The sequence below is a fragment of the Azolla caroliniana genome, unplaced genomic scaffold, assembly GCF_043228905.1.
Source record: "Azolla caroliniana isolate FFs.n. ecotype wild unplaced genomic scaffold, voAzoCaro1.0.p SCAF_6, whole genome shotgun sequence".
Taxonomy (NCBI): domain Eukaryota; kingdom Viridiplantae; phylum Streptophyta; class Polypodiopsida; order Salviniales; family Salviniaceae; genus Azolla; species Azolla caroliniana.
Genome location: NW_028230441.1, coordinates 9,358,997 through 9,374,005, shown reverse-complemented (window position 1 = coordinate 9,374,005; position 15,009 = coordinate 9,358,997). Strand labels below are relative to the sequence as shown.

The window sequence follows — 15,009 nt, the reverse complement described above, 5'->3', positions numbered from 1 at the left end:
ATCCAAAGGATGACAAGTTCCATATATGTACGTACATTCCCATCTACGGTATATTATCATATCTGGCAATCGTAATCCATGGTACCTAGTCCCATGTGTCATATCCTCGAGACACATACCGTATATAGCTTTTGCATTTGGTCTCTAATGTGATGGCGTCTTTGGGACGCATAAAACCCATACATGTACATTATAAATTATATACATACGTATGTATGTACGTACATACGTCTACAAATACACATGTATGTACATACATATGTATAGGTCCCTTTCTTCGGTCACAAATATGTATACACACAGTCACAGACCGACTAAACTACATATATACACACAGTCAGCGAGGAAGCGAGATTTGGCCTTTGGCCATGGCTTCTTCTGTGGCGAGGTTGAGGCGTATCAGAAGACCTACTGTGCCATCGCCATCGCCATCGCCATCGTTTCTTCCACACTCTTCACGTTCTCTCTCTTCTCAACCCCTACCCAAAAGGTATTTATTTTCTTCTTCTTCTTCTGTCCATAATCTATATATCCCTGTACTTTGAAACAGAGAAAAATATTGCGCCACTTGGCAATGCCTCTCATGTGAGGTCATGGGGTGTAGACATGGTCTCAGGAATTCCTACTATGTGGATGTTTCTAGCTTCTCTAGAACTGCGAACTTTGGAAATGCCATACGTAGGTAGGTATATCGTTTCCTGGATTCTGACAAGGTTGTTATCATTAGATTCTCCAGAACTTCTAAAAGATGTGATTTTGGAACATTGCCGAGAATTTCTAGCTCTTTACTCCTCTACTCTACCACTGAACTAATGACTCGTGGAAGATCTAAAATGCTGATATTTGGCGACAATCTTAGTTGTATCTTCATGCTTTAACCTTGTTCTTCGAATGTTCTTAAAGTCTGTCCAGCTGCAATGCTTCGTAAATGATTGATTGGTCTCATATGGCTTGCTGCCCCCGGTGGATGCTATACTACATCATCATCATCGTCATCACCTCTTTCTCTTCCTCATTCCTTTGTTTGTATATGTTTCTTCTTCTTCTTCTCTCTCTCTCTCTCTCTTCTGTTTCATATGTTTTTCTTTTTCTTTCTATACACCTTATACATTCTTGTATCTTTTTTCCCCATGTATACACATACACAGGTATCCTGTTGCCATAGCCTTTGACATTGATGGAGTGCTCATGCGTGGTGGCCAGCCAATCCATGGAGCTCAGGAAGCACTTCGCAAATTATTTAAACGAAAAGATAATCCTAGTAAGTTATCCTATGCTTTTATTTTCAAGCTCTATTGCAAAAATATATTTCAAATCTAAAACCAAATGCATAATTTCCAATGAAAACTATTCTCTCTGCTATATAGAAGTTCCTCCTGTGCAAATAAAGATAAATTTTCAAGGAAAATATAGTCTTAGTAAGCTATTTGGTTTCCTACATTTGAAGTTCTATTTGCACAAAGCGATCTATTTATGCACTTTTATAGAGAGTTGGTTTAAATCTAAATGGGATCGGGTAGTTTTTTAATGGAAAAGGTTGCCTTAATAAGCTATCCAGTCTTTATACAAACTATTGTTTTATCTATAAGGGACAGAAATGATCTATTTATTCACTTCCAAAGATAGACAACTTTTGCAATGGATAGTTTATTCTAGACAAAGAAAGCTAAAGTAAGATATTACGTCTCTGTATTTGAAGTTCATATTTTTCAACCATTTGATTTATTATTCTAACATAGCAGGAAGGTAATCCAAGTAAAGCAATTACCTCTCTCTCTCTCACACACACATACCCAAGTAACCCAAGTAACCCAAGTAGACAAATATATCACCATAGTCAAGAATATGGCTGATCATATGTTAGAGTCTAACTAATTATAGACCAAAGAAAGGAAAGAGGAGTGTTAAACCACCCGATCACCCCCTAGCAACGCCGTGAGATCTATTACAGCTCTCAAGTGATGCTATGAAATATGTGATCATTGAGAATAGATTACTAGAGGCACTAAGGATGAAGTGGCAAGATGCAAGAATGTCAAAATTGGAACATTACATTGCAAATTACCTCCAGTGCTGGCCCCAATACAATGTAAAAATACCAAAATATATCCAATCGTATCTTACTACCGCCATGAGCTTTGGCTCTTGGAGAACCTTAACACTTCTTCAAACTTGCTCACTCAAGTTGGGTTTTGAGGTAGGATCATGGAATCATCACCCAAATATGAAAATATGCAGGGTATGCAATGAAAATCTAGTAGAGGATGAATATCACTTAGTTATTACATCCTCAGCATATAAGGTAATTTGTGAGAAATATGATGTCTTGTTAGATGGGCATGATAATATGAATGTCATACTCAAATGTCCACCAAGAAGGTGAACGCATATGTGCGTGCATTATTTTCACATCAAGTGTTTTTACTACAAAGTAATCCCCCCCTCTTAGGAAGGATTCGCATACAATATATGTTGATTTGGTCCCATAGATCAAAATTGGCCTCATAATGGATAATAAAATACCTATTCTATTCATCATAGCCTCTCTCCATCACACCAACCGACCTCGGTGCCCCTCACCCCTCACCATTTCTTAACCCATAAATATTAGTTTTGCAATCTCTAAAATTATTTCATCACATGACTCTGTCTCCAGGGAAGATCTTTTGCAGATAAACAACTCAAATCTAAATACAAAAACTGTGGAACCTGGTCATTGCCATATATTCTCTCTCTAGGGAAGTTCTTTTGCAGATAAACAGCTCAAATCTAAATATAAAAACAATGGAACTTGATAATGGCCATATATGTCTATATTGTTTGATGTTGTTATTCTTTACAATGAGGAATCTCAAAGGGGAGAATCATCAAATGAGGAGTCATTAGAAAGTAAAAGATAAAAGAATATGAAGGCAACTACATCAATCTTTCTTGATTTTAGTCAAAATGCATTCAACAATAAGTGTATTGGAGTGATGATACACAAATTGCTCCAATTGCTTAATACTGAAATAACAGAAAATGATCTTTGTAGGAATAACAGAAAATGATCTCTGTAGGAATAACAGAAAATGATATTTGTAGGAATAACAGAAAACTGCAAGTTTCTTTCACATGATTCTGATGAGCAATCTTGAGTTAGAATCCTGAATGCCACTCTTTGAGAATGTGAAAGGGATATTTAAAATGGTTGAAGTAAACTTGCAATCTATTGAAGATCTTTGTGTGAATACAAGAAAATCCACTCTGATTTCTTTCACATGCTTTTGATGAGCAATCTTGAGTTAGAGTTCTGAATGACATTCTTTGAAAATGGGGATGGATAGAGGAATCTTTATGATGGATGAAGTAAAGTGGAAAGCCCATGAACGTGCCGCTTCGTCCAATAATACCTTTTGTGAGAAATATTTAAAATTCTCTATTTTTTGAGCCTCAAGTTCCTCACATGCTTGTAACTCAACTCTCGTCGCTCTCATGAAATACACAAGGAGACCTAGAGTAGCTCCGTCAATGTTCAGCATATGAAGAGTGAGATAAATTGGAGCCGTTAAGATGGCTAGAGCATGAGCTCAAACCCAAAGATACTCATTGGAACATTTTCTTTGTATAGCTAGAGCTTCTTTGTGCATATCATTCCAGAGTGTTGATACCAGTGTGCAATGAAGAGTAGATTACACATCATAGAGCCTTTGACAACCATAGTTTGTGAAATCTGGTCAACAATCGCATGGACCCCATGTTTGTGAAAGAATTCACAATCTCCATAGTGTCTTGCAATCTCACCCATGACAAATTTCCTTTGTCTTCATAAAAAAGTCAAGGCAATGAGTTGCACATGAAGTTCTACGATCTTAGGAAACTGGCTCCCTTCATTTCTCCATGGTCTTACAATTTGAGCCATTTTCTGTCACACTTGGAACACATTGTCTGGTCAAACCTACATAAATAATGTAATTTATATTGTTAATCTTAGAACTTGCCAAGTACTTCAGCCATAAATTTTTGTTGAAGATCAAAATTTATTGTAACTATACAGAAGTTTGATTAAAATTTTTCTTTTCGGATTGAATTATTACTTATTTTAGTGCCAAAAGTATCTAATATTGCATTTGGATTCTTGATCTACAGGTCAGGCACAAATTCCTTTTATATTTTTAACAAATGGTGAATTTTCCTTTCCTCATTATTAAAATTTTTAATTGTGTTGTTGCATGGTATCTGTCTTAATATTACATCTTTTTCATGTCATTTTAGGTGGAGGATCTCGAGAATTCATGAAAGCATCAGAACTTAGTGGCTTGCTAGATGTACCAATTTTACCTGAACAGGTCTAAGATTGTAATTCATTTTATATTTCAATTTCATTTAAGTTATGCTTGTTATGGTATTTTTATTCTGAAAACATTTTTGAGCTATTTATTACAAACTTGTTGAGACTTATGTGGTGTAAATAGTTGTTCTTTGATAATTCCAGACTTTTACTAGAAAGTTTTGATCTCCAGAACTGTTCTAGAACTTACATACATGCATACATTGACCCATTCGTGATATTTGTGGTATTCGCCATCGGTAATATTCGAGAATACACAATGACCCCAAAAATATTACAGAACCATTCGTTTATTTATTTATTATTCAGAAAAAACAAATATTTTCACATCTATTATAAAAATATTATTACTCCCCTTTTTAATGTCAGATAAAAATATCAAATTTTGTCAGAATTAGAATTAGAATTTTTATCGTCCATAAAGAGGCCAATTTTGACCTATGGGACCAAAGTATACATGTGTTCTTGATATGTGTCTCCTTCCTAAGAAGGGATATGGGAGAGTAAAAAGTGGGGGATTAATGAACCTTTTATTTATTTATTTATTAGAGATAAAACAAATACTTTTAAGTTTTACATCTATTATAAAAATATTATTAGTGTGAGGTCCTCTTTTTAATGTCAGATAAAAATATCAAAATTTGTGGGAGAGTAAAAAGTGGGGAATCAATGAACCTTTTATTTATCTACTTATTATTTATTTATTGTTTTATTAAAAAATAAAACAAATACTTTTAAGTTTTATAAAAATATTATTAGTGTGAGGTCCCCTTCTTAATGACAAATAAAAATATCAAATTTTGTGGGAGAGTAAAAAGTGGGGAATTAATGAACCTTTTATTTATTATTTATTGTTTATTTTATTTTATAAATAAAACAAATACTTCTATGTTTTACATCTATTATAAAAATATTATTAGTCTTAAGTCTCCTTTTTATTGTGAAGTAAAATATCTCCTTTTTAATGTCTTCTTTGTTATAACTTATATGATATATCTAAGAAACTAAAAAGTAGGGATTTTATGAACTCTTTTTTATTTTTATTTTTTTGAACGAATATTTTTTCAGGCATTCGTTTGGTAACCCCCGCGAATGCGAATATGTCAATCTATGCATTCACTGTATAGTTTAACAGTTAATTTAGCCAATTGGTAAAGGTAAATAAAATTGCATGTAATATATGAAGATTCATTTCACAAAATTCAACCTTAAATGCAATGGCCATGCTGCAATTCTATTTGCAAGATCCACCCAACTTTCAGTTTCTCTGTAACACTCCATGTAATGGATAACCCATGTATCTTGCCAATTTATTTAGAAACATGAATTCTCTGGCTGTAATAAATTATGCTATATTAATGGATAGTAACTATCACAAGATGATTTTGATCGACTCTTAGGATACAAGGTCACATACTGCAGCATCCAAACAAAATCTGAACATTAGAATAAGTGGAAGCAAAAGAAAAGTGAATGATTGAACTTGGGGAGTTGACTATGCAATCAAACGCTACTATCTGTTAGTTAAAAACAAAGGATTAATCCATCAGTATAAAGCAGTTAACATTGGACAAGAAAATACTTTACAAAAATGATCTCCAAAAGGCAGAAGTTGGACCCAGATGCGAAGCAAGTTATAAATTCCAATTAGAAGTAACCCAGAGATCCTTGCGCTAGGGTAATTAGAACTCTAATAACTCCACTAGAAGGAAGACAGAAGTCATAGTAACATCTTTTAAGTGCCCAAAATGACCTATGAACTAAATGAGCGACCTATTTTCAGATGGCAACCATTTCTGCCCCAATGGTATATGTGACACCAAATCTGATTGCTGGTTATTCATGATTACATTTCAAGCCATTTAGTTTTCGTCAGACATTTTTCATTGTTTGCAAGTTATGTTGTCAGATCTTTCTAGATATTAATACAACCTCTTTCTCTCTACATCTCTTACTATTCTAGCAAGAAGTCCCATGAATCACTGGTCTTTCATGTTCCATTATTTTGCGGACTGGATCAAGGCCATATGCAAAAAATCAATGGTATCTCCCCCTAGAGGAGGTTATGTACTTGATTAATGTAATGATAAACTTAAATGTGGATTGATAATGGAGGAGGTCCGAATGTAGTTTTATAGCAACCTTTCCTCTTCAATAAACTTGAACTGCATTGTATATAAATCATTGTTGAGTGACTAATTGCTTTGCTTCTGTTTTTTACAGCTATATTTGGGGCATACATCTTTCAAAAGTTTGCTTCAACGGTATATGTGGCAATATGTTATATAAGAGGAACAAATCGTCCCTTTGTATCTTGTGAATGGAAAAATCTCACATAAATTGTCTGTTGACAGGTTTGCTGACTCTTATGTTTTGGCAGTTGGAAAAGGAGAACCAAAAGCTGTAATGACAGAATATGGCTACCGGTGAGAAATTACTCATTCATGCGTCAAGTGATTGTATGCTCCATTATATTTGAGGAACAATAGTATGCAAACATCTGCATTTGTCTTCTCATGTCTGGTATCTTTCTGAATTATGTGTGTTCATGCCCCTAATATGTGTATTTTTGGTATTTGTATCATTCGTACAACAATTATTTATGGTGACTTATATATGCATTCAACTTGTATCAGACACATGGTTTGCATGATGATTGGTTGAGCAACGTCTTGCCTCAGGAATGTTGTCTCTATGGAAGAGTATGTTCTGCATTTCAAAGATATCGACCCGCTTGCCAAATTTAAGCATTGGTCAACGTTGAGTGCAGAAAACATGGTGCATATCGAAGAAAAAGCATCTAATCCAAAACCAGTTGAAGCAGTATTTATTGCTAGTGATCCGGTTGATTGGGGAAGGGATATCCAGGTTTGTTTTGAATCAGCTTTTATAATTGCAACATTTTTATTTTTCATATAATGTGAGGCTGTATAAATATTAAAAATTGACAACATTTAGATTTTTAATTCATGCATTTACATTGTTTAGATCATTTGAGTTATGTCTGTACTCTTATGGGACAGATCTTAGTTGCTGCAATGGCATAAAATCTATTTTATTGGTCCACTTTAGCTCAATGTTTGGAAAAAGAACTCTAGGACTTGTGCATAATTTTGGTAATTCTATTTGGCGGGTGGTTGAAGTGATCCTATTCTTAAGTGGTGTGTGAGAGAATATTCACAAGGCTCCCCTCATAAGATAACATTCCTTTGTATATATTTGGACACAAACAATTTTTCATGCTTTGGGAGAAAGAAAAAATTGTCTATGCACTCTACTGGATGATTAGCACTTAGTAGCTGTTAATGATGCACACTATTCTTTTCCCTAACCTATAGATACTTAGTACCATTTTTTTTGTGATTATGATCTTAACGATTAAGATGATTGCATCATTTTATGCATATTTCTCAAAAATATTAATAATGATTGGGATAATTAGCACTTGGTAGCACTTTTGGTAGCACATAATAATACACAGTATACTTTTCTCTCAAGGTTAGTGATTGGGATGATTACACCATTCTATGCATAGTTTTCAAATAATCCATTGTTAGCGGTGTCGTATAGTTTGTGATTGTTGAGGCGGAACCACTGGGGTTGTGAATGAGGAGAGCTAGGGAGAGAGACAAGATAGATAAGAGATAGAGATAGAGATGGATTAGGAATAAAGAAGCAGAGTTGAGACCATGTATGATAAAATATGTTTTATTGGGAATACAATATTTTATTTACCAAATTTAAGAAATTCCATTGTAGGGATGACAGCTTATCTCTGCCAAACTCTGGCTTGAACCCTTGACTTCGACGATCTTGAGAGATGAAAAACCTTTCCCAATGAGCTAGCTTGGTCAATTGATCATTGGATGAATGTATTTTCCTTGATAAGTAGATGCTTCAATTCCTTTTCCTTCAATAGGTGTTTGAATAAGAGTGCATGTAATCTGTGTGAGTGCGATTGCCACTTGGCACACTTGTGTTAATGTGCAATGCATGAAAGCCATGTTGTTCACCTGAGTCAGCATGAATGTAATAATACATAAGACAAAATGACAATGATGAGAATATAGGCTCATAGAAACATTTATCCTATTGGATTACACTTGGTGGTCGATATGTAAGGTTATGGAACCGGGCCTTTCAAATGACACTCTCACAAGAACGGATCATATCAATGTTTTAATGTTTTAAAATGTGGACCTCAATGAACCATTAAAAAGGAGGTTGCTCCTTATTGTGAACATTTGATACAGGTGTTGTGTGATGTTTTGCGATCCGGTGGTTGTCCAGGAAAAACATGTGGTAGCCAACCTCCAATATATTTTGCAGCTGATGATTTTGAATATCAGGTAAGTTATTGAAAATATAATGATAAGACATATGATGCTTCTATTCTTATATTTTATTTTGCATGGCTTCAATTGGAAACAGGCAGCATTCGCAGTGGAGAGACTTGGCATGGGGGCCTTTCGAGTAGCACTTGAAGCTGTTTACAATAGGCATATATAGATTTTTATTGTATTTTCCAAAATAAATCATACAACTGTGACAGAATGGATTAAGGGTTCTCATTGAGATCCATATTCATAAATATATATAACCATTGTCGTGGATACTTGCTGTTGCTTAGATTTACTTGTATGTGACAGGACTTCTAAGCAGCCCTTGAATTACTTCTCATATGGAAAGCCAAAAGTACCTGTTTTCCGATATGCAGAAATTGCATTATTACGGGTTGCAAAAGGGCTAGAACCCAAAGCCAACAGGAACAACTTCCAACAAACTGAATTTGAATGCATATACATGATTGGGGACAATCCAGCTACAGATATTCTTGGGGCTAGGCAGGTGAAAATGAGATTCTTACTATTCTTTGTAAATTGCAACATGATGGATTATTTTCTTTAGGAATGTTATAGCATTTCAAATCAATTTGCTACCATGTGTCGTTTTATGACACTTCTGTATTTCATTCATCATCATTTACCACTTGGTACGTAGAGCATAGTCAGACAGAATGAAGCTTGAATGATGGCCATTAGGACATTATTTATACTTGTTAGGGGCAACTTGTCTATGTCTAGGTTCTGTCCTCTTTTATCTGTTGAACAGCTCTACTGGCCCATGGATGAGTCTCAAGGTGCAACTCCATGACTCACACAACGTCATTCACTCTCTGAAAGTCATCGCTGAGGTGGGTTTGTCTCATACTCTTAACGTACTGTGTAAATGATCATCTGCAAAATCCTGATGAATCTCTCAATCACAGTGATGTTGTAAGAAAACAAATCATGTACCTTTTAGGGATGCCAAACTGCTGTCATAAGACTGACTCAGTAGGCCAAGATCTGATTGCTGTGGTGGTGTCCTAATAAATACTCTCCCATTACTTTATTTGACCACTTTTTTCTAATCCAGGCTGGAAAACCATGGTTTAGCATTCTCACTAGGACTGGGTGCTTCAAGAGCAAGGGCAATGATGAGAGACATCCGGCAGATATGGTTTGTTGATCTTGAGTTACATTTGAATATGATGATAATTTATGAGCAAATGACAGGAAGAATAAACATAACTATATGATTTTGATATAGGTTGTGGATGATGTTCAAGAAGCTATACAATTTATCCTTGGAAAACATGGTTTAGAAGTTTGATGTAGGACATATAATGCCTCTAACAAATTGCTGGTGTCAATGAGAAAGAGGGCTTCATGGCATAAGGAGCAATTTATAGCCATGTAAAAATTATTACATGGATATGTACCATTTCAGATTACAAAGAAATGCTTTTCTGGAAAATGTTCTGATAATTCTCTAATGTTTTCAATCAAAACATTAACTCATTTTATGATTCCTCCAGGTATTACATGCATATTAGACTTGTCAGCCTTTAATTGTCTTTATGTTATTTTATTTTATTTTATTTTATTTTGTGTTTCTTGTTAATTAAGCCTTACTCATTCGACATCTTTGAATGTTTGTTAACTTCATATTTTTTAATGTTTTATACTGTGATTCGTATAATACCATAGCATATCCAAGCAATTAGAGAATTTAACTTGTTGAAATTTCACAGGATGCATGCAAATTTTGCTCCTAAAGTTGCGTTCTTGTCCTAATATTGTTGAAGCACCACTACACAGCTCAGAGGTGGAAATATTTTATATCCATGAACCCAATGGTGAAACAAAATCTAGAGTTTGACCTTGTCCTTGAGAATCCGCAGCCTAGTTGGAATCACAATGTTTAGGTAACTATCACTTAATAAAGATTGATGCCTTATTTGACAGTAATCTTCAGATATGTAATTGTATGGTTTTGGATTCGGCGTAAACTTTGCCAATATTTGAGCCAAATTTTTGTCTTATGTTGCATTGATATAGGAGACAACCAACCAGAGTTGATATTTGTCTTTCCCAATGTTCATTTGCACCTAGTCTTCAACAATTTCCAGTTGACCTTCCTCTACAGAGAAGCTGATTTGCAACCCTCCATCATAAGTGAATTAAGCTTGCACTCTTGGTCCGAGCTTTAAATACCTCTTTGTCACTTTGATGCACCTCTATATGTAGACTGAAGAGCAATACTCCGTACATGTTTTGAACTTGGATCTGGCCTCTTATACTTTATGCCTGGGTGCATTTTGCTCAAAGATCAGGCCTGGCATTTGAGGGATCTGCATTTTTTTACACCTCCAAGAGATCAGTTACTTTTCGACATGGGTCTTTGGTATTAGAATTGGATTTAGATTCCATGGCACAAGGGGAACTATAAAGATAATAGTCAACTTAATGAAAGTTTGTACAATTCAGTAAATCTGTTGGGAAAAAGGCAAAAGCCTTATGGCACCTTTCCAACATTGTCTTGAAGCATGTTCCTTCTTTGGGAGGAGGAACCCATGTCAGCTAACTCTAAGCTTTCCTTGCATCTCATTGGTGATCATGTGCTCGATTCCCTTGGGTCATGAAGGCTATGAGCGGTCGTAACTTATTTTAGATTTTGCCAACTAACCTTTGGTAAAGGAACTGCCATTGGTCTCACCTTCATAACAACAATCTTGTATTTCTGTGAACTCGGTATTGTACCAAGCATTAGTGTTTAGTGGAATTATTCTCAATCCTATTTGACCCTATTCAACACTCTCCATCTCCCCAATTAATTGTCCACCAACTTGTCTTTATTCTTGCCACAACTGTGCAGAGTTTGCCAAGAATAATTGAATGCAAAGAGGAAACTTCTACAACAAAGTGTTGGTCAATAGAAACATATCCAATTAACACCATTAATTTTGGGCAAACCCCCTAAAGTGCCTTAGTCATGCACATTGCCACTTAGATATTCCACGCATGACCAATTTTCATTGATTGTCTCCCCTTCTAATAAAAGTTAGACAACATGAGCCTAATTATTTTTGAGCCATACTCGATCAATCCAACAAATATTTATTGGTTCTTCTATTTCCTTGATTTGCACTAGTCTTATTCATTGCACACATCAATGTAGCCTGATGTAATGACTGTTGGCCAATTCTTTGATGATGTGGAACCCTTATGTAGTCAAATGTTAGTCAACACATTCATAGCCTTGTTACCATCGCCTTACTTTGTTGGTTGCCTCTCTTTCTCTTCATGATACCCATGATGTTGGCATGCCTAAGAGCTCTCCTAAGGGAATTGTGACTTGGTTGTTGGATAGATGCATTGTAAAATCTCCTACTTCTACCATTTTGAATCTAATGTCCTTGTTTGCTAAGAATCTCCTATCAATTAATAGATCAAAATTAGAGTAAAAAAAGGTGAGTAGATTGGACGGAGGAACCTTATCCTTCCAAGCAACCCCAAGGTATGACCAAGACATAGCCAACCTACCATCGACATCCCATACCAATTGGATATTAGGATGATTAGTACCTTGGACGAGGTAACATGATTATTGTGACGAAGCCTAGCCTGCACGGTTGATGTCTTAATACCTCAACCTTCCGATGTAATGTATGTTAGAAGGGTAGCTAGACGCCATGTTTATACTTCTTCGTAGGCATTGTCAATAGATATGCTTTTCTAAAAGACTCCATTTATTGGTTGTGAAGATCATGATAATGCATGCAACTACCATTCCCTATATGCAACACATCAGTACATTTCTAACATTAGTGAATATACCCTCACTTACATTTTTTAAATATTGGTGACCTACCCTCACTTACAATATATGGGAACATAACACTTTTATTAGGCGTTCCTTATTGTTAATCTCTTTTTTATTTCTCTTCAGCGAGAACTTTATAGATTGGGCATAATGCTTCAACTACACTCCTAAACCCTAAACCCTAAATCTTGTCCTACCATCTCTGTCATAGCTTGGAATAGTGCAACAATTCCATCAAAGAAGTCCGTCTTCACTGGATGGTCGTGGTTGTTTCAACTGACTGAAACGTGTTTATACTTCATGTCTGTGCTTTCATGTCTTAATTAATTTATCAAGTGTATTGATTAAGACATTAGATCTTATAAACTAATTTCTTCGTTAATCCAACTGTCAAGTGTATTGATTAAGACATTAGATCTTATAAACTAATTTCTTCGTTAATCCAACTGTTGAAGAGAAGGGGATTGTTTAGTAACTTAAGATTGCTTACAACGAGGGCCTCAATAAGAAGATTGCAATTCAGACTCACATATTAAACCAATTAGGTCTAAGCACGCACATCCGCAGTAACAACTTACCACTAGGGTAAGGTACTTTGAGAAAGAAGAGACTATGATTCAGGTCCAACAAATTATAATGCGTCATTGATGCTTGTAGATTATATGGGAGGCCTAAGTTCCTCTACCTTATTAAAAAACGCTGTCAATAGATAGTTTGTGATTATGAAGGTTTTTGAAGATTCGAATGAATATTTCTCACATTAGCCCTCCCCGTCTACTGGATTAAAGAGCTCCTCCAGCATACATTTTTGTGGGTATGGGCATTCGTCTTCATCACGTAGATAACAACCATGCCTATCTAGACTATGTATCTTATGCATATACCATACGTAAACCCTAACCACCCTCTTGAACATTTTCTGATCACAGAAATACTTAATCAAGTATAAAGTCAATTACTGTATGTAGTTATAACATTGGGTATATACACATACAATCAATAAAATTATATAATCACAATAATAGTATACATAGGAGTTATTGTTATTATTATTATTATCAAATCTTGATCATATTCTTAGCTCATAATTAATTTGTCATGATAGTATTATAGTAGTCTGTAGCAGATTGTTGAATTAGGATCATATTTAGCATTAGCTAACTATATATGCTGGTAGTTAGGATCAACCAAAGTCCTTCTTTATTTATTTATGGGTGCAACAACCAAATTAACTTGCCCATACACAGTTGAACATTAGTGTGTGTGTGTGTGGTCCTAGGAACCTAGGGTTCTAGATTTATTGGAGGAAGAAGAAGGTTATATATGATTTCTTTTAGAGGAAGTAAAGGGCATGGTGGTAGACGGTGGGGCTGATCATGGAGATGATGACATAGCCACGTGCGCCCCGGAAGGAGCCGCTCCCGCCAACAATGGCAATCTCATTGGTTGAGAGGTTGATGAGGCCTTGGAGGCTGAGGGTGCCATTGGTGCCAGCCCCATCATCATAAGAAACCACCTCCACCTCCACCTCATGGCTGATCGAAGTGTAGCTGGCCTGCACCGTGTAGCCGCGCACATGACCAAGGGACTCGGACACATTGGACGCGCCCGCGGTAATGTTGAAGTCGAAGACCTCGACCGACCCGAAGCTATATGTGGTGTCATTGTCGAGGGGCGGCGCCACCTCCCCCGTGTACGGGGCCCCCACCACCACTTGCACGTAATATTCGAGGGACGCGTTCCTGCCCGTGCCCGTGTCGTTCGTGGTCACCGCATCCTTGGCCATCCCTACGTACGAGTGGTAGCGGCCCGCACCCACCGCATCCGGCCAATGCGTAGTGGCTAGCACCATCACCGCCCACAATGCCACCACCAACACCTCCGTTGTGAGCCCGAAGCACGCCCCGGCATTGCGTCCGCCCATACTCTTCTTCTTCTTATGTATAGGTAGTAGGTATATGTGGTGAAATTTAGAAGTAGCAGCTAGTGGGGTGAGTGGGATATATATATATATATATATATATATATATATATGTATATATGTATATATATTGAGGTGATGGATGATGGATAGTAAGAAGGTCTTTAAAGCAGGGTTTTCACAAAATTTGGATGAAACTCCTTATGATTATATATTTATACGGATTACTACGGATCCAAAGAATATGGATGGATTGTGTGTGTGTGTCTCTATGATTGGGTGTGATTTGGAGATGGTTGATGGGGCTTGGCCTTCTTTTTATACTTGTGAAGTTGTGTGTGTGTGTGAGAGAGAGAACTTAGGAATGAACGTTCAAAGATAAGGTGGGGGTGGGGTCAGTCCCCCCCAAAAGGAAGAATTGGAGATACATACATATACATAGGAAGTAAGTGACGATGGGGGCATGTTTCTAGAATGTCTTGTGTGTGTGTGTTCAAAGTCCACACCATCTATATGTATATATACATATATGTATGTGTGTGTGTTCAAAGTCCACACCATCTATATGTATATATACACATATATGTATGTGTGTGTGTGTATGCATGTA

General features: G+C 36.2%; 1 protein-coding gene across 1 annotated transcript; it reads left to right on the top strand.

Annotated features, from left to right (window-relative positions):
• The first annotated feature begins 297 nt into the window (after positions 1-297).
• Positions 298-10,181, top strand: LOC147863022 (hydrolase family protein / HAD-superfamily protein). Its single transcript, XM_087321454.1, has 12 exons — positions 298-490; positions 1,149-1,261; positions 4,129-4,164; positions 4,255-4,328; positions 6,554-6,594; positions 6,685-6,756; positions 7,012-7,198; positions 8,584-8,679; positions 8,762-8,829; positions 8,980-9,178; positions 9,749-9,832; positions 9,923-10,181. The coding sequence occupies exons 1-12, from the start codon at positions 369-371 to the stop codon at positions 9,983-9,985; spliced, it is 1,155 nt and encodes a 384-aa protein (XP_087177580.1). The 5' UTR covers positions 298-368; the 3' UTR covers positions 9,986-10,181.
• Positions 10,182-15,009: the final 4,828 nt, after the last annotated feature.